The following is a 19791-nucleotide window of genomic DNA, read 5'->3' on the forward strand; positions in this document are numbered from 1 at the left end:
ACACACACACACACACAAACACAATATGCCCGTTCCCGAGTAAAAAATCACACACACACTCAAAGAAAAAAAACACACACATATATACACGCAATACAATCCCAACAATCACAACAAACACTCACAAGCACACAGACATACACACACACATACACACAAGCATGCACACACATACACAATAACACACACCACCCTGACAAATACAAGACACATAGACACACACACACACAAACACACCCACACATATACACACACACTGCACAAACAATACAAACAAAACAAAACACTCACAAATACAGCACACACACACACACATGTGCATACACACCCGGAAACTACATAAACCACATCGACATACACACACACAAACGCATACTCAGTACCAACATGCAGAGAACGTACATGCACACATACACATCACCAGGATAAACGTAACACACTCAGAATCCCTGATAAATACAACACACTCACACACAAATACACACCCACATACACATGCATCCCCACACACATACGGTTGCTCATACAAACACACACACACGCCACCAGGACAATTATAACAACACAAACATACTCAGAGACACACACACACTCACTTACACACACTCTCACATACACATACATAACATACCCACTAACACAAAACACATACAAACATACACATGCACACACATACAGACGCACATATACACACACATGTGCACACACAACACCCTGACAAATACAAATGACACACATACACACACACACAGAAACGTGCACACATATACACACATCATCCTGCTAAATATAAAACACACACATACACAGATCCATACATACACCACACTAAACTCTAGGACCAATCAAAAATGGCCCACACACACACACAAATACAAGCACATATATATACACACACACATAGAGACGTGCACAGACACAGACACACACAGACACACACACTCACACCATTCTGACCTCTAAAACCAGTCCATTGAAAGCAAAGACTTGTGTGCCTTTCATAACTGTCTCAACAAGTTGGTATAGTATTCTCCATTGATGGTGTGGCCCTTTCAAAAACAGTCAATAAACACAATACCTTTTGTACCCTAAAAAACAGAGGCCATTCCCACCATTACTATCATCATCATCAATACTAAAACAGTACAATCAGCATCCATCCCAGAAATGCACCAAATTTTTAATATCAACTCACAGCAACAATAATACCATCTGTATGATAGCAATGTCTGTAGCTACATATGTTGTATACCATCACAACGTGTGCATGTGTGTGCGCATGTGCATATGAGAAGTGTGGATTTTTATGTTTCATGTCAAAAGTTTTTAAGACTCGAGTACAAGGAGCAAAGTGTCCATGAAGTTAGTAACCCTTCAATCAACACTAACCAAATAGTACTTCATCCTACCTCAATCTGTCACTCTTTCATCTTTCCATTTCCATTCTTACATTCATAAGAATAAGATGGCAATTTTTTGCTCTCACAAAACAGTTCTTTCATAATGTTTCTTTATTTTACTTCATATTTGTTGTGGATACTTATTGATCACTGCACTTTAGTAATTGGATGGTTAAAGGGAATAAAACAAGAACTATGGACTCTAATCTAATCACTCTTGGTTTCAAATGAGTTGTCTTAGTTACTTTAACTGATAAACAATACTGGCTGAATTTTAGATAAAAAAGTTGAAGAAATATTCTTTTAATAAAACTGTAGACTGTGGCAAGATAATTCAAATACTGTTTGCTGCCACAACCCTGCCTAGGAGATAAGAATGTTTCCCTTTGAGTTTGTTTTTGTATTGAATAACAACATTTAGTGTCCAATATGATCTTGATGACAGCACAGAAATATATATATAGAAAAGTAAGAATATTGTGTAGATTCCAGTTTAAAGATTCACTAATAGTTTAATATTGTTTGAACATGTTTTGATAGCTGAATATTTGCCATAACATGAGGGTGGTGCTCTAGATGAAAGAACACTATAAGGTATAAGTGATTCAGTTGACTTACCTGAGCAAGAATGTCCATCAATCTCCAGAGTATAGCCTTGATTACACTCACATAAGTAGCTGCCCTCTGTATTAATACACCGGTGGGCACATCTTCCATTATCCTTTGTACACTCATTGATATCTAGAACACAACCAAAAACCATGTTGGACATGATGTATATCACAAGGATAAGTCACTGTGACATAATAACCGACAGCATATAAAATATGTTGTATCTTGAAAACACTAAGCACAGTATCTTTTATCTAACAATACCAATTTATTGACCTTACCTTTACAAGTAGCACTATGTCTTGACCATGTTCCATTTATAAGACAACTCACTGTTGGATATCCTGCAAGCATGAAACCATCTTGACAGCTGATAACACAAACAGTTCCAACGTCAATATGACCTTTAATGTCTGTGCATTTATTGTTGTTTACCAAAGCGTTATCAGGAACTTGGAATTGGTCACATCCATCAGCTATGGAAGAAAATGCCAAAGCAGGGAAAAAATGTAAGATTGTTTTTGTGAGATGAGAGGTCAATGAAATGAACCATATCATATTTTTTACAATTCTGATACCTTATGGGTGAGCCATATATTCCTTGTAGTGAATAAAAAAGTTAATTCTTCTTTAAGATATTCTCATGGTAAATTTTGAACTTAGCATTTCAAAGTATAAAAAATAATAAAACTGATGTAAAAGATTTTGAATTTAAGAAGTGAGAGTTTTATATAAATAAAACTCAAGAATAAGGGAAAGAACCTTGTATTGAAATAGGCCCTCACTAATCAAGGACTTTATGTAAAGCTTGGTATGGTTTTCAAAGGTACTGATGAATGGATAATAAGGATGTCAAAATGTGCTGAAAGTAATGAATATTTATATACAGGGTGAAAGGAATATTTGAGGACATTTCATTTTTAGTTCATCTTCAAACTATTTAATGTATCATTTTTTTTTTTCAGATAACCATTTCAAAATATCATACTAACTCAAGAAATGAAAAGACATGCAGTCATAGTTGCTATACATGCAAACCACTTTCTAAATGTTACAAGATCATTTGTACACAAAGTTCGGTTGGAATTGGAGGCATGTGATGGTAATATTTCACATGTATCAAAGAGAAAAAACATTCACATTGCTCTGACACTAAAAGGACACCAGAATTTACACAACATGCTCAAAACATTATCGATGAAAACCCCAGAGGACCAATGAAGTCCATTGCTAAAGAACTTCAGGTGTCAGAGTGGACTACCAAAACTGTGGTACACCGTGACATTTAATACAAGTCCTATGTAGTGAGGAAAGGCCAATTTGTGTCTGCAAAGACACAGGAAAACCATCTCATCCATTCAAAATGGTTACTTAACAAAGTAAAAAACTCTCATGAACAGAGCATGTCTTGATTTTTCTCTGACAGAAAAAGCTTTGATCAGGATCAAAAGTCTAACAGAAGAAATGACAGGTGGTTATGTGCAGATCCTTCTGAAGTACCTAGAGTGATGCACACGAAATTTCCAGCAACTTTGATGGTTTTAGGAGTGGCGAGTAGCAAAGGTCATGTGATACCTCCCCACTTTCTTCCACAGGGTCTTAGAATTAATACTGCTGGATACATTGAAGTACTGGAAACTCTTATCAAGCCCTGGATTGATGAAGCATGCAATGGAAGGCCATACATGTTTCAACAAGACTCAGCCCCTTCTCACAAAGCCTTAGTCACCCAAGAATGGTTGTCAGACAATCGTTATGATTATGTAACACCTAATATGGGGCCTCCAAATTTGAACCTCATGGACTACTACGTGTGAAGCATTGTTGAGAGGGAGACTAAACGTCATCCTCATAATACCATAGCTTCACTGAAGGCTACCATTGTCCAGGTGATATCCGAAATGAATAAGAACCATATAATGTCAGCATGCCAGTGGTTTCAGTCCCACACTGAAGCAGTCATCGAAGCTGAAGGTGGTTTCATAGAATAATTTGCTTAAAAAATCATTATCTAAACTAATTGCACAAATGTTTATTCAAATACATATTTATTTATGCTAAAATATAGTTGTTTTATGGTATACTAAAACTGTCCTCAAATACCCCTCATACCCTGTATATGTCAAATAAATAGACCCACACTTTTGAAGATGACTATTTCATAAACACATGTACAGAATCAACATGACACAGTGGATGATGAGACTAGCTCTTTGGATTACAGTCCATCCAACTAGCTTCAACACAGGTTTATTTTGCCTGCCAAGTTACACTCACAAAATTTGAGTCAACATGAGACTATGGTCAATGACACTTGCTCAAGATGCCATGGTGTGAGATAGAACCAAGGACCTCATAACTATAATGCCACGTTCTTAACAATCCAGCCATACCTGCACCCTTACATTTATAAATAAGATACAGATGAAAAGTTCAGGAGAGCAAAACCTAATTAGTATAGCATTACAAGGAAGGCTGAATAAAAACACTGCATAACCTGTGACTTCTCAATGGAAAAAGAAGTGTCAACCAATTGGATTGATTTCTTCTGGATTTAATCTAGAATTTTAAAAGAGGTAGTAACCCTACCCAACTCCCATGGGCTAAGTCTATGGTTTGACCCAAGTCGAGTCATTTCATTTCACTTATAGCATATACTTGTGATTTTTATCAGTTAATAACCTGGACAAAGATGAGATTAGCTAGAATCATTTCGTTGTTGATGTTACTACAGACAAAGTCTTTGGCAATGACCAACTGATGCTTTCAATAAGATTTTTTATTTTTTTAATATTAACCATATTTAAAGATGAAAGATTTTTTAATATTTATCTCTACCCAGTTTGATTCCCAATTATCATCTAGATCAGAGGTTCTCAATGTGGGCAGTACTGCCACCAAGGGGGCAGAATGTTGAAGTGGGTGTTAGACTTTAGTGGGCAGTTAGGTAACATAATTAACATAATTTTACGTATAGTAGTAATTATATTATACATGATAAAACTAGTAATGCTTATTAAAATTAAGCAATGGTTATTAAGTTAAAATACATGATAAAACTAGTAATGGTTATTAAAACTTGTAATGTATAAAGTAAATTTACAATTTTTGTCTTCATTAATTGTTTTTTATCATTTCACTGTTAAAAACTTATAAATCCATTTTTAGAGTAAAATTTATAAATTATTGTCCATGTTAAGTTAGCTTAAATGTGATACGTCACCCACCACTTGGGTGGGTGCTAAGCATAGCAACTATTCAAAAGGAGCTGGGTGGGTGGGGGCTACAAAAAGAAAAATTGGTTAAGGACCACTGATCTAGATGTATACACACAAGTAGATGTGTCGATAGTAGTAAACTGGATTAGAACTAATGACCTTCTTTTGCCAAACTATAGATAATAATGTTTATCCCTTTCACATTCAGATTATTCTGTCAAATGTAATACTTACTTATTCACATAGTCTTAAATATAGCTTTGAGATTTTGATGATGTGATTAAATATTTTTAGAATGACATGTTAGGGTAAGGTATGAGAGGCTAAATCTGGCTGGTCTGAATATAAAACAGGTAGAATATTCTGGCCAGGATGTGGTTGGTTTAAATGTTAAAGGGTTAATCTCCTGAGGCATTTAAATATGTCAGTGGCCTAGTAGATTAGCTTAATGTCTGAAAATGATATAGTTTTATAAACAACAACTCTTCTAAGACAGACATTTGGTATATTGTGTAATTGGATGTTTTATTGAAGAGTATATCTGCCAAGAGGTCAGTAGTTTGTATGCTGTCACTGCTACTACATTATACCTGTGGCTTAGACACTTAGCTCTTAAATATAGCAACAGCCAAGATACTTAATTATCAGATGGCCTGGGTCACCAAATTTTAAATAGGTACTGCAGTTTAAATTCTGTTGTTACAACTTGAAGAAATGTAGGCTTTACCAAACAGACTTGCATTATATAATCTACTTGAAAACATTGGTTAATGGGACTCAATACATTACAAAAACTTAACAGGGCAGTGGATTGACGGAATCATGAGAATAATATACAAAATTCCTAATGGTATTTATTTGTGGCTCTTTACTTTTTGAGTTCTAATCCCACTAAGGTCAACTTTCATCCTTCTGTAGAGATCAAATGAAGTATCAGTCTAATACTGGGGTCAATTCAATCTTCTGATAATGCATACAAGAATTAGAGTAGAAGAGACTTAGACATTTTATAATTTCCACAAGTCAAACAAGAAGCAAATTTACTTACATGTGCAAGAGTGTTTATCAGTGTCCAGAGAGAAACCTTGATTACATTCACAGAAGTAGCTTCCCACTGTATTCACACATTGATGGTCACATCTACCATTGTCCTCCTGACATTCATTCCAGTCTACAGAAACCACACAAGAGCATATTAGAATAGCTCCCATAGAGGGGCCATTAACACAATACATATGTGTGTGTGTGTATGTGTGTGTATGTACATACATATATATTAGACAGACAGACAAACAGACAGACAGACAGATAAATAGATAGATAGATAGATAGATAGATAGATAGATAGATAGATAGATAGATGTAGGTAAGTTTTAAACTGGAAAACTTTCTACATTATTAATACTGTGTTACTGTGTTGATATACATTTATCATTATTTGTTTCATTGATATCAAGAAATTCACTGAAAATTATATTGAAATGTCTGTTGCTAAGAAGGTATTAGTGGGAGATAACACACAGACACAAACATCAATATTGATTTCTTTTAACTAGACCTAAGACCCTTTATGTAGAATATAAGAATAGGCAATTTAATTGACTCCAGTATATCACTTGTACTATAGCAAAAAAAAAAAAAAAAAATGAAAAATACAAAAAAAGCTGCTTATAGGGAGATTTGAACTTTGAATGATAATAATAATAATAATAATAATAATAATAATAATAATAATAATAATAATAATAATAATAACAACAACAATGACAACAGCTACAAGCCACAATAGATACTGTAAATAAATTTCTGGCATTTTACTTTTGCATCAGTTCTATGTCTGTCATGTAAAACAATAGCTACACTACTTATCATTACTTTTTACAAACACAGATACCTCTAAAACTATACAAATTAGGTTATATTTGCTGTCATAGAGAAAGGTGTTAGAAGGAGAATTTCTGTGAGCGTATCTCTTGTGACTATCTGTGAAATTTGTACAATTCCTCTGCAGAAAGAAACTAACAAAAGAAAATAATATAAAGAGGGCAAAATATAAAAAGAAAAGAAAGGAAAGGAAACCCTTGAATCGTATAAAGACCAGAAGCTGATTTTTAACTGAGACACAGTGGCCAGGTCATAGAAGTGTGACAGAACTTTTTGACAAGTCATTATTACAAACATAAACTAAATATAATAGTTTTTGTACATTCTTATTTGACCAAATTGACTGTTGCATGACATAATTGATCATATGAAAGGAGTTACATCTTCATAGACCCTACAAAATCCAGTATTATTTGTTGACACAATGTGTTTTGTAACAGAATACGATTAGCATTAATGGTATGTTTAACGCAATTGTTACAACTGTCATAATCATTATTATTGACTAAGTTGAGGTTATGAGCAATGGTGGCTTGAGATTGATTCTGAGCATTAATGAGAACAATTTGATCAGTCACTTCTGAAAAGCTCTCAGATTAGGAACTATAAACAACTTAACAAAAGTCCTTGGCATAACAACGCTCAGGCATGGTAACATTAGCAGCTGATTCTGACTGGGATGCACGCAATGGGATAAAAGCCATCCTGCATGCCATTGTTCAGTTTTTATGCATTAGTGACTTGTGTTGAACAGCTGCTGTTGCATGGAGGATGAATCTGGTTGTCCACCAAATCTATAGTGAAGCTTGATGTGTCACCTTCCTTTGTCAGGGAAGAGAAGCAAATCTCTGTTTGTTGGCTGTGGCAAAAAAGATCTTTTGATGAACTCATCTGAAAGATTTCAGATAGGCCCCTTTGTAAGTGGTAAAGCTCTTGCCAACCTTTATAATTACAACTTGAAGAGGAAGACAAGGGTAAAGAGGGAAGATCTGCTTTGTAGTGAATCTTTTAAAAGGTGGATGAAAATGGCCAGACTGGCAAGTGCAATGGAGTTGCCTTGAGTATACATTTCTAAATGAGTAAAAAGAAACTGGGAAATGGCACTTTTGATGCCTTGGTAATAGAAGAGTAATCCAGGCCTCTTTGTGAGGAGATTCCCCAAATTACTCATGGTGGACTATTGCAGAATTTTTCTTGTTGAAATTTTTATTGGAATTCTATTTTTTTGTATTATTTGTTATATCTTTATTGTTGCTTACCTTCACCTTTTGTAAGTTGCTTCCTTCTTTTATAGTGTCCTCAATGTTTTGGGACATTGTGGCAAAAAGAAAACATTATCATTGCTGTTGTTGTTATCATCATCATCATCATTATTATTATTATTATTGTCCCTTGTAGAAGATACATGTTTCTACTTCTCTTTTGAGACATGACTTTATCCAAGCATTGCCAAATTTTCTTTGCAGTACTTGCCAAAAAGAATTTTAATTACCTGAGAATAGTCAACCCCCTCAAAAAGTGTGGTTTTATAGTTTATTTTATTTCATTAAACATGTTAGTCACATTTCACATCCAGCATGTTTACCAGATACAAACAATACAAGACAAAATATTGTAAATGCAAACAGGGTGAAAAGGTAATACCAAAATAATACCACAGAATGAACAGAAAGAAGAAAATAATAACAATTGATAGAAAAAATATTTCAAAATGTCAAATAAACAATCTTGAAGATAACAACTACAACAATGACAATTGCACATATAGTGCAATTGTTCATATAGTGGCAGCATTAAATCTAATATTGCTTTAGCTGTAAGACAGACGGTTTTTTTAGCTTTAACATGGTATGGGCAGGCATTTAAAGCAGGGATAATAATAAGAAACATATGGTTAGTGGTATCAGAATGGATTTGCAAGTCCTAATGCCCCCAAAAGACTACAAAATTTTACCATAACTATGCTGAGTGAGGACACAGATACAGAGGGCCTGAGTTTGATGGTACAAGGCAAATGTCTTGTTTCCACATAAGAGGTGAAAAAAGAAAAAACTACCTCAAAGCTCAGAAGAACTGGAAAGACTTAGCAAGAAAATGAAATGAACATCAATAGAAACAAGCAAATGCAGTAGCAAGAGCAACAAGCTTTAGTTTCTAGAGCCTCATCAGTCAAAGCTCTGGGAATGACAAAGGTACACAGTCCTAGAAACAAGTGAGCAGATTCTCTATCCCTAAAGAGAGTAGCAACCAGTAGCATCGCTCCATTATCATGTGATGAGGAAGACATAATGGCTGCAGAGGAAAATATTCAATTGTTGGTGTGTATCAGTGTGGGGATTCAAAAGGAAAGTACTAAAAATCACAAAGAGAAAAGTTAATACAAAATGATTAAAGTGTGTCGGAGGAACAAACTCATCAAAACAAGAATGATGTTTATCATCGAAATAATTATGAAGAAGATGGTGCCACATAAAAAGCACCCAGTACACTCTATAAAGTAGCTGGCATTAGGAAGAGCATCCAGTCCTATAAACCAAGCCAATACAGACAACGGAACCTGATGTAGCACCTGGTCTTGTCAGTTTCTGTCAAGCCATCCAACACATGCCAGCATAAAAAATAGGCATTAAATGTTGATGATGATGATGATGATGAAGATGAAGATGAAGATGATGACGATGAACTGAAATTCACTGCTCTGTGAAAATCTAATGACAGCTAATAGACAAAATCATGTATCTGTGGTGTCATGGATATCCCAATGAGATAAAAGTGACAATGTTGCAGTTGGGTTTGAAATACAGAAAACACACGAAGGACAGCTTGTTAATAAAAGCAAAGCAAAGACATTATGAATAACTGACTCAGTTCTATTGTAAAGACACAAATCTTATCTTTTCCTACCACCTCAGTATGAGATAGCATAAAGACTACTAGCATGATCCTAGTGCTGGGTATGGTACTAATTATTGGGAGTAGGTATATTAGTTTGAAGCTAGATAAATGCTTTTTTTTTTCAAAAGACTGAAATTGCTGCTATACTTACCAGAACAAATATGTCTATTTTTGTGCAATCTATAACCAGCTATGCATTTGCAACTATAGCCACCCAGTTCATTAACACATATCTGGTTGCATTTACCATTGTTTTCTTCACATTCATTGATATCTAGATGTGGTATAAGGGTATAAAAGTTGACAACATAAAAATGGTAGTTTTTGGTATACTAATCAGCTGGTGTGATTAGTATACCAATGATGATGTGGTTGAAAAGAAAATCATGAAAGTGATATATTTATAAGATGGTATGATGGTAAGGCAATATGATACTCATATGGGGATACAGTGGTCTAATAATATGCTTATAATACAGTAACAAGGCTTACAGGAGTACAGTGGATTACAGGTATTGTGGTATGGAAAAGGATAAAAATATAATGTTAAAATGGTAAAATATCAAGAAGATATCTTCTATGAAAATAGTTACAGAAATTTTTTGTACATTTATGGGCTGATCAAATCATACCACAATGGAGAGAAGGGATCAAATCACACTACAATAATGGAGTCAGATGAAGTTTCAATAGAATTGTTAAATTATGGCATTATTTTGTAATCAGTTTAAGAGATAATCAAATAGATATGCACCATGGAATATCTAGATCGATTTACTTTGAAGTAGACATATCAAGAAATAACAGAACACAGCATGATAAAATCGATTGATTGAATAAAGAATTTCATAGAATGGCCAAGTGAATGGAATAAATCATGAAATATTTACCTCTACAAGTGATATTATGTCCTGACCAAGAGCCAGTCTTCAAGCATATTACCGTCGAAGGACCTTCCATATTAAAACCTTTTAAACAAGTGATATGACATCTTTGGCCAAATTTTAATCTTTGATTTCTCTGGCATAAGTGGTTTTTTATAACTGCATGTTCAGGAACTTGAAAATTTTCACAGCCATCACTTGCTGCATATGACAATTTAAAACCCAGAAAAAAGGTAGTTAAAGAGCTTTATATGATACAGAACTTCTTGTATTTTGGATGCATGCAGGAAGTTTTATGATTGTTATAATAAAAAGAGACAGCACCCACTATATTTTCAGACAGTCTGAGAATGTGGGATATTGATAATTGGGTGAGATTAAAGTGGTTTATGTTTTGCTTGAATGACAACAAGCTGATAGAAGAAGCATAAAAATATGAAGAGAGATTAATGGTACTTCAATGATTGTAATGAATATATATATATATATATATATATATATATATATATATGTGTGAGTGAGTGTGTGTGTGTGTGTGTGTGTGTGTGTGTGTGTGTGTGTGTGTATACATAAATTTATATAAATAAGGATAAGATCATTATTTAAAATACCGGTCATATCAAGTGGCTGGCATGAGAATAAAAACCTCATAGGTAATAATCATTATTAATAATTAATAATAATTATTTTATATGTATACACACACACACACACATATATATATACAAGATCTGTCCAGAGAGAAACCACTTGGGGCAGCAAGCTCATGACAACAGTTTTGTGTATAGGTGACCTTCACCTTCAATCTGATAATAGTCACATGACACTATATAAGTTGGTCATTGAGCTATGTATGCTGGACTAAATATATATTTAGTACACTTGATAATTTGTCCCAAATTAACCAATGAAGGATTTGAAAGAGAATAACAAAAGATTTGTGTGAATTTCGGTTTAAAACTGGAAAAAAACAAGTTGTGTCTTAAAAAGACACAACATGATGTCAGTGGGGGATTATTTGAACTGCACAGAATTCACAATTGGTACAGCTGTTTCAGAGAGTACATCCACCGAAAAGGATCCACGACAGCGGTTAGGAAAAGTATGTTCTGTGATCTGTGAAAATTATTGTCTAACTGTCTGGAGAATTTCCAAAGAATGAGACATCTGCGAAAATTTGTGGTACATGATTTTAAAAAATTGAAGATGCATCACACTGCCTTCAAAATCTGTTGATGGATGAACAGTCAGTCATGAGCTGTTTTATTAGTTGAATGCAGTTAAAACCTTTTTTGAAAAGTATCAGAGCAGGTGACAAAATGTGGCCATACAGCTATGATGTTGAAACAAAGAGGCAATCATCAGAGTGAACTGGATCATCCTTGCTCCATGAACAGAAAAAATTAAGAATTTCAAAGTGATATTGGTTTTTTTGAATGGAAGGTAGTCAATCAATAAAGAGCTGTCAATCAACAAAGAGCTGAATGTCCAGAGGTGTTTGAGACAAACAGTGTGAAGGCAGAAGCCTGAGGTATGGAGAAACAACACCTAAAAGCTGCACCCTGGTCACACACTTGCTCATGGGATATTTATCACCCACAACTTTTTGACAAGTCACATGGTAATCATAATCTCCTAGCTACCCTTCTTTCCAGATTTGATCACTGAAGAGTTTTTGGTTTTGTTTCTAAAATATCTAAAAAATTTGTTATGAGGACTGTGCACTACCTTTGAAAATAAGTTCCAGGCGGTGTTCCAAAATTGGAAAAACAAACCCATTGTGATTGTTTAATCAAGAGTTGAGAGAAATATTTTGAAGAAAACAAATCTGACTGAATTGTAAATAAAGCAATAAATTTGTATCTAAGAAGAAAAGAAAAAGTCCAATTTAGTTTTTGGATAGACCTCACAGTGGATGAGGGAACAAGTTATATATTATTATGAATTACATTGTATTATATAATCATAAATAATACAATTTTAACTCTTCACAGACAGTAATTGTGTCAACATTGTGATAGTGTGTAACAGTGAAACTCTTGCAATGAAGATAGATCTATTGTGAGTGGGAAATGAGTAAGCATGACCTGAAATGTTGGAAGGAATATAAATGGTAAATGTGAGAGGGAATCACATATCAAAAGAATCCAGAGTTTGTGTCAACAACAGAATGTAATGCAGACATCAAATTATGAAGAAAACAATCAGTATGTATATTACATAATAAAGAAAAGAATAGAAAAGATATTGATATTTCGTTTTGATGAGGTAGATAGATACAGAAAAATAGGGAAAGTGTGCATGTTGCACAGCCAAGTGATGTTGTAAAGTAACACAGAGTATGAAGTAGGTAAATCTACCTGCAACACACTGAAGGGAATGAAGTAAATATAATCCATTGGGTAGTCAAAGTGTACTCTCAAGTTAGACTAAATGAATGTAAAGTGAGAAACTACATTACTATCAATGTGTAATTGAAATTGTATGTTCAATGAACAGGTATTATATAGTAAATGAACAAATATAAACCAAATATATACCTGAGGAAAGACCAATCAAACTGTTCATCCATTCCTATACTTTTATCTGTAAAAGGAATAAATGAAAAGAGATGCTTCTTTCCATAGATAGAACAGTGTTTTCTATGATCTTGGAGCATATAAAAGAGGACAATAAACAGATATTGATGAACTTAATAAGAATTCTGAAGTTGACACAGGTGAGAACTAAAGTTGGAAACCTCTCAATAAAAGTAAGAACAAGATGAAAACATAATTGACTCACGTAGACAGGAATGGCCATTAGTTGATAAAGTATAACCTTCGTTACATGTGCAGTGAAAGCTACCTACATCATTGACACATTGATGACTGCAGTTACCATTGTTGAAATCACACTCATTGGTCTCTGTGGAGTTAAAACAACATTTCATTTGATACATGAATATATCATTGTCAAATATTTGAATATAAAGTGTGTAGTAGAGACTTTGTATATTAGTATTAGTTGTTAAATAGATGCAGTCAGCATCTATTTAACAATACCATTTACACATAGAACTAAGTACAAAGATATTTGATCAAAATTATTGTTCTGCTGATACTCTACCTGTTTCCATTGTCCTTCTTGTGAACTTATTGTCCTATTTTGATTTAAAATATGTTATTCTTATTTCAAAGAAAGTAGGGAATTTACTGAGAGAGTCTTTTGCAGGTGCAAACAAGTTACAGAGAAGTTCTGTTTTTAGTTCCCATCACTATCTTGACACTTGTTAAAGTGTCATAGAGTGTCATTAACTCAAAGTAAACGATACTGCAACCATTATGGTCAGTTCTTATATGATAGGGTAACTATCATTCCGGGTAGTGGATACTTTAATCAGACTTCAGGTATGAATAATATGATATTTAAAGAATAACTATACATATGTAAACTGTTTTACATACATTCGGCATAATCTTTCAAGTCATTTATAAAGAATCTATGTATAAAGACGAAGTTTATTGTTCTATTTTCTAATCAACAAAACTGAAAAATAATTATAATTTCTATTTTACCATTTTCTGATGGATATCGGTTTCAAATTTTGGCACAAGGTCAGAAATTTCAGGGAAGTGCGTAAGTTGATTACATCAACCTCTATGCTCTACTGGTACTTATTTTATCAAACCCAAAAGGATGAAAGGCAAAGTTGACCTCAGCAGAATTTGAATTCAGAAAGTAAGGACGGATGAAATGCTGCTAAGCATTTTATCTGGTGGGCTAATGATTCTGCCAGCTCACTGCCTTTTTTCTGGTTGATATTAAGGGTGCTCTCTATCTATGAACAGTTGTCTTAAAAATTTATTCTGATTTATTAATCACCATACCACTTATGTAACCATACTAAATTAAATTCTACAGTAGTCTTTGCTTCTCTGAAAATGTTGATTGTATATCATGCACATAGGGACTGAGGCTATTCACTAACCCAGACATCTCCTCTAATCCTCCTGTTCATCTCCCTTGTTAAACTTCAGTGTATTTGTCCTTGTTTAGCCTTAGGTCAGCCCTCATCAAGAGACCTATGATAAAAGACATTCCAGCTTTGACTATCATGTCTTTTTGAATATCTTGGACGACACTGTTCAACATAGTCCTCCAGCTTAAGCTAGAAGGGTGGGATTTGAAGGAATTTTTCAGCTATTTCTAGCAGTAAAGCGACCACACAGAGGTTTCTTCATTAAACAGTGGTCCTTAAATAGATTGGAAATAGTGAATGTGAAAAACAAAAATTAATAGTGAAGGTTGAGGAAAGGAAGTAACAAGAAGAAACTGAAGTTAATGGAAGGACAATGGCCAGCTCTATCCATTTTCCAAGTTTGCTAAAGAGTTCTTGGTGATATTATCTCCAACTTCTGACGATTATCCTACCTCTAGCATTTCTGTCTTTTGTTACCTTCGTCTCACCTTCCTTTAACCTTTTCTATTTACTGTTTTACTCCTTACACTCACTGCTTTCCACTGTGAATGAAATCTACTCATGACAAATAAATTGATTGGATGTGATTTCATCTCCCATCAAGGAACACTTCTACCAAAAGTTTTATACTTCTAATATTTCTCACAGTTCACTCCATTTTGCAAACATCTTGTACATTATTTGCTATTGAAGGAGATCATTGTCAGTTTCCATGGAATATATTGTACCTTGAACAATTAACCTAACCCTTCATCATCATCATCCTCATTTAGTGTCCGTTTTCCATGCTGGCATGGGTAAGACAGTTTGACTGGAACCGGTAAGCCAGAGAGCTGCACCAGGCTCCAGTCTGTTTTGACTTGATTTCTACGGCTGGATGTCCTTCCTAACACTCTCCATAGAGTGTACTGGGCATCTTTTACATGTCACCAGCACTGTCACTGGCACTCTAGAATTTCTTATCTCCACTAATCTTCAAAATATTTGATAGAATGTTAACTATATTGTTATTCTTATCTCAATGTCTGGGACAAGCTCCAGAAAATGGCTGTATGGTATTTCATTGTTTAACTAATAAATATAAAATGCATTCATATAACATACCCAGTATCAAAAATGATCAAGTCTTTATTAAATAATGTGTCTGATGAAAAGACAAAATCTGTCATGACAACATAACCCTTGATCATAGATCTGGTCAGATGTGGCTGGCCTGGGTTGAAATAATAATAACAATAATATGTACAATAATTATTGAATGCATTTCAGCATCTACATGCAAACTAAATCAAACTCAGATGATCATCTTTAGGGACTGTCATAATTGTTAGGCCCACCAAGATGTGAGTCTTAACAAAATGTAATTGAATCATATTTACAAACTCTTCCAAAATCATTAAAAAATGGCTTACCTTCACAAGTATACATGTCGCCATACAACATGCGATATCCTTCGTTGCAGTCACATTTATAGCTACCAATTGTATTGATACAGACCTGATTGCATTTTCCATTGTTTTCAGCACATTCATCAATATCTAAAATGATAACAGGGATCAATTGTAAAAGCTTCAGCTGACTGAGTTGATTAGTCAAAAGGTTGATTATTTGAATCACTGCTCAAACATTTACCTTTCAATGGTCCATTCTGTCTAGCAGCAAATAAAGGTCATAAAGAAACACATATCAGCTACACAAGAGCAACAGAGGTTCCACTTTCTTATGGTTCTGAACTCAAATCCTTCCATGGGTTTCTAGAGGGAAAACCACTGCAGTATACTCCCTTCTAAATTATTGCCCATGTCTTCAAATCAAAGTAATTTCATATAAGTACATTTGTTTTTATTGGATATTTTGTTGACTGACTGCACATTTTGAGGGAGTTTGTCTAGGTCAGCAGTTCTGAAGCAAGGTCCATATGACCCTTGGTGGGGGTCCATATAAGATTTTGTTGTTAAAATTTATGTGCAACGCATTAGTTATTCTTCTACAATATATAAAAAATTTTAACAATATTTCTATGCAGTTCCTAATATTTAATTATAAAAATATGATAATAGATTTTAAAAAATAGAATAACTATGAAGGTCCACCGAAGTAAAATAGGAATCAAAGGGGTCCATAGGTAAAAAAAATGGTGGAGAAGCATTGGTTTAGGTCAAGTGAGGGTTGCTCTCTACGTAATGTATCTAAGTTAAGCCAGACTTGATCTCCATGCAGTGTGTCAGGATCAAGTCTACAACAATGAGCTATATCACCTCCAGCTTTACATATTTACAACTATAAGAACTAAACTATCGAGTTATGTGTTTTTGGGATAAATGCAGTTCAACAACAATGCAGAGACGCAAACTATTAAATGCTTAGCTAGAAAAGCAGCTTTCTATGGCAACATATTTTGACAACTTTAGAAATATCACATCCTTAACATCAGAATAAAACATTTTCAAAGGAGTTAGTTATGACTAAATAATTAGTAACTTACCAACACATTCTGAACTACTGTTGCTTTGGAGTTGGAAGCCACTAGCACAATAACAGTATGGCGCCTCTTGACTAAGTTTACAGTACTGGGAGCAGTTTAGTCCAATTTGCAGACATGGATGGATATCTGTTAAAAAATGTTTATAGATATTCATATATATATATATATATATATATGTATGTATGTATGTATGTATCTGTGTGTGTGTGTATGTGTGTGTATACATATATATATACACATGCATATACATATATATATACACATATATACATGTGGGTATGTGTGTGTATATATATATATATATATATATATATATATATACACACACATACACACACACATATATATATACATATATGTATATATGCACATGAACGACGATGTCTCTTTGCAATTGCTCTCAGATTGTTGAGATCAACTCTTTTGACATTCAGGTGTGATATTCGTTCGGGTATGGTAGAATCCCCAAAGCATAGTAGTTATACAGAGGAGGATGTTTAGTGTAGGGTTTGTAGAGTAAGATAGAATAGGAGTGTTGTAAGGAGGAGGAGAATTAGATGCAAGAAATAGCTTTTGAAACAGGTAGTATTTCTTTACGGTTTAGTTAAAAGAGGAAGGGCAACATAAGTGCTGTGTAATGAGACTGAACTCAAAGCCACATTGTTATGAAACAAAATTCTTAACTAGATCTGCTGATTTTAATAGTTTATAGAAACAGAAGTTATTAAGAGAAGAGGCAGAAATGGTAAACAGAAGGAGATCATAAGTGAGAAATTTGGGGAGGCAGTAGATATGTTTAAAGTGTTTATTAGTGTCAAGGGCAACATCACATTCACTGAAGAACAAGAGATCACTGGTGTGTGATGTAGGACAGTGGCTTTCCTGAAGATCCTGTGGTCAATGAATAGAAAGTTAAGATGACAGGAGGGTTGGTTGGTTGGTTGTTCATGATTATTTCCACTATTTTAGATGTGTTGTAAATGAGGGTAATTGGGGTGAAGGCATGTGGCTTAGTGGTTAGGGCATTTGACTCACGATTGTAAGATTGTGAGTTCAATTCTCAGTGGCGTGTTGTGTCCTTGAGCAAAACACTTTGTTTCACATTGCTCCAGTCCACTCAGCTAGCAAAATGAGTTGTACCTGTAATTCAAGGGGCCAACCTTGTCATATTCAGTGTCACACTGAGTCTCCTTGAGAACTATGTTAAGGGTACACATGTCTGTGGAGTGTTCAGCCACTTGCATCTTAATTTCACAAGCAGGCTGTTCCATTGATTGGATCAACTGGGACCCTTGTCATCATAAGCAACAGAGTGCCAGTTAATTGGGGTGATATTTTGGCAGAACCTGAAGAGTTGCACATTTTAGGCTCTGACACTTTTACTTGGCTTTTCCAGATCAGAGATATCCATCAACAGGTAACAAGACTGCTTAACTTTAGGACATGTATGAAAGAAATGGCAGTTGTGATGTTTATTCCTCTAAAATAAGGCAGCTTTGAATTGTGTATGTGAAGTTAAGGAGTTACTAATAGTTTGAAAGGTTACATGACATTCTATCTTCCAATACTTCTGTGAGTGTGAAGAATTACAGCTAAATTTTCATCCTTTTATTTCTTTTATTGGGTTGGTCTGAAGAATGACTGTGCACATGACATTCAGATGTTGTGCAGTACTGGTGAGATCAGCAAAGTTGAATACAGGAAAAGATATATGCTGGGAGGAGGAATACCACAGGATTAGTATTATAGGGATAAAGAACTGAGCGTAGGGATTAGTGCAAAACCTGAGGCTGGGGACACAATAAGGGTGATGTAAGGAGGAGAGGTGAGTGTCAAGAATACTTGAGTGGATGTGACATAAAGTGAGCCAGCTTTGAGGAGCAGCGGCAACTGTAGTAGCAGTAGAAAAGGGAGAGGGAGGAAACACAGCACAGCTGTGAGTCAGAAGCTGGAGTATGTTGATGAGTAATTTTATGCCAATCAAGTAAGTGGCTTCTTTGAATGCAGAATTGAAGGGGAGCCTGTGCAGTGCTGTTGGGATTTAAGTGTGGAAGAAATACAGGCTAGCAAGAAGGTCTAAAAGTTATAGTTGTTGGGAGGTTCAATTACAAAAAAATAGTATGGGATCAATAAATTTGGGCACAGTGTGTGTGTGTGTGCGCGTGTGCGTGTGTTTCTCTAAACCATTGATGTTGCAGCAAAACTAACAAAAGGATGACACAGATGGACAAATAGTGGTAGAATGGTGAATGAAGGTTTGCTAAACAAGCAAACAGGTCAACACACACACACGTGTGTGAGTACACGTGTGTGTGTGTGTGTGAGTGTGTAAGAGTGTATATATCTATCTATCTATATAAGTATATATGTATATATATATATATATATATATATATATATATATATATATATATATATATATATATATATATATATATGATATGATATACAT

At 34.5% G+C, this 19791-nt stretch overlaps 1 protein-coding gene across 4 annotated transcripts in view; it reads right to left on the minus strand.

Moving 5' to 3' along the window:
• LOC106871923 (uncharacterized) overlaps positions 1-19791 on the minus strand; it is a 423018-nt gene that overhangs the window by 111662 nt on the left and 291565 nt on the right. For all 4 annotated transcript variants that reach the window (XM_089361578.1, XM_089361580.1, XM_089361579.1 and 1 more), the window contains 8 exons: positions 17340-17465; positions 16267-16392; positions 13678-13800; positions 10900-11094; positions 10161-10283; positions 6279-6401; positions 2294-2488; positions 2019-2141 (listed from right to left, as the gene is read on the minus strand). In XM_089361578.1, coding sequence (XP_089217704.1) covers positions 2019-2141; positions 2294-2488; positions 6279-6401; positions 10161-10283; positions 10900-11094; positions 13678-13800; positions 16267-16392; positions 17340-17465 — 1134 coding nt within the window. The remainder of the gene's footprint in view (positions 1-2018; positions 2142-2293; positions 2489-6278; positions 6402-10160; positions 10284-10899; positions 11095-13677; positions 13801-16266; positions 16393-17339; positions 17466-19791) is intronic.

Source organism: Octopus bimaculoides, chromosome 13 (genome assembly GCF_046866305.1).
Source record: "Octopus bimaculoides isolate indiv1 chromosome 13, ASM4686630v1, whole genome shotgun sequence".
NCBI lineage: Eukaryota > Metazoa > Mollusca > Cephalopoda > Octopoda > Octopodidae > Octopus > Octopus bimaculoides.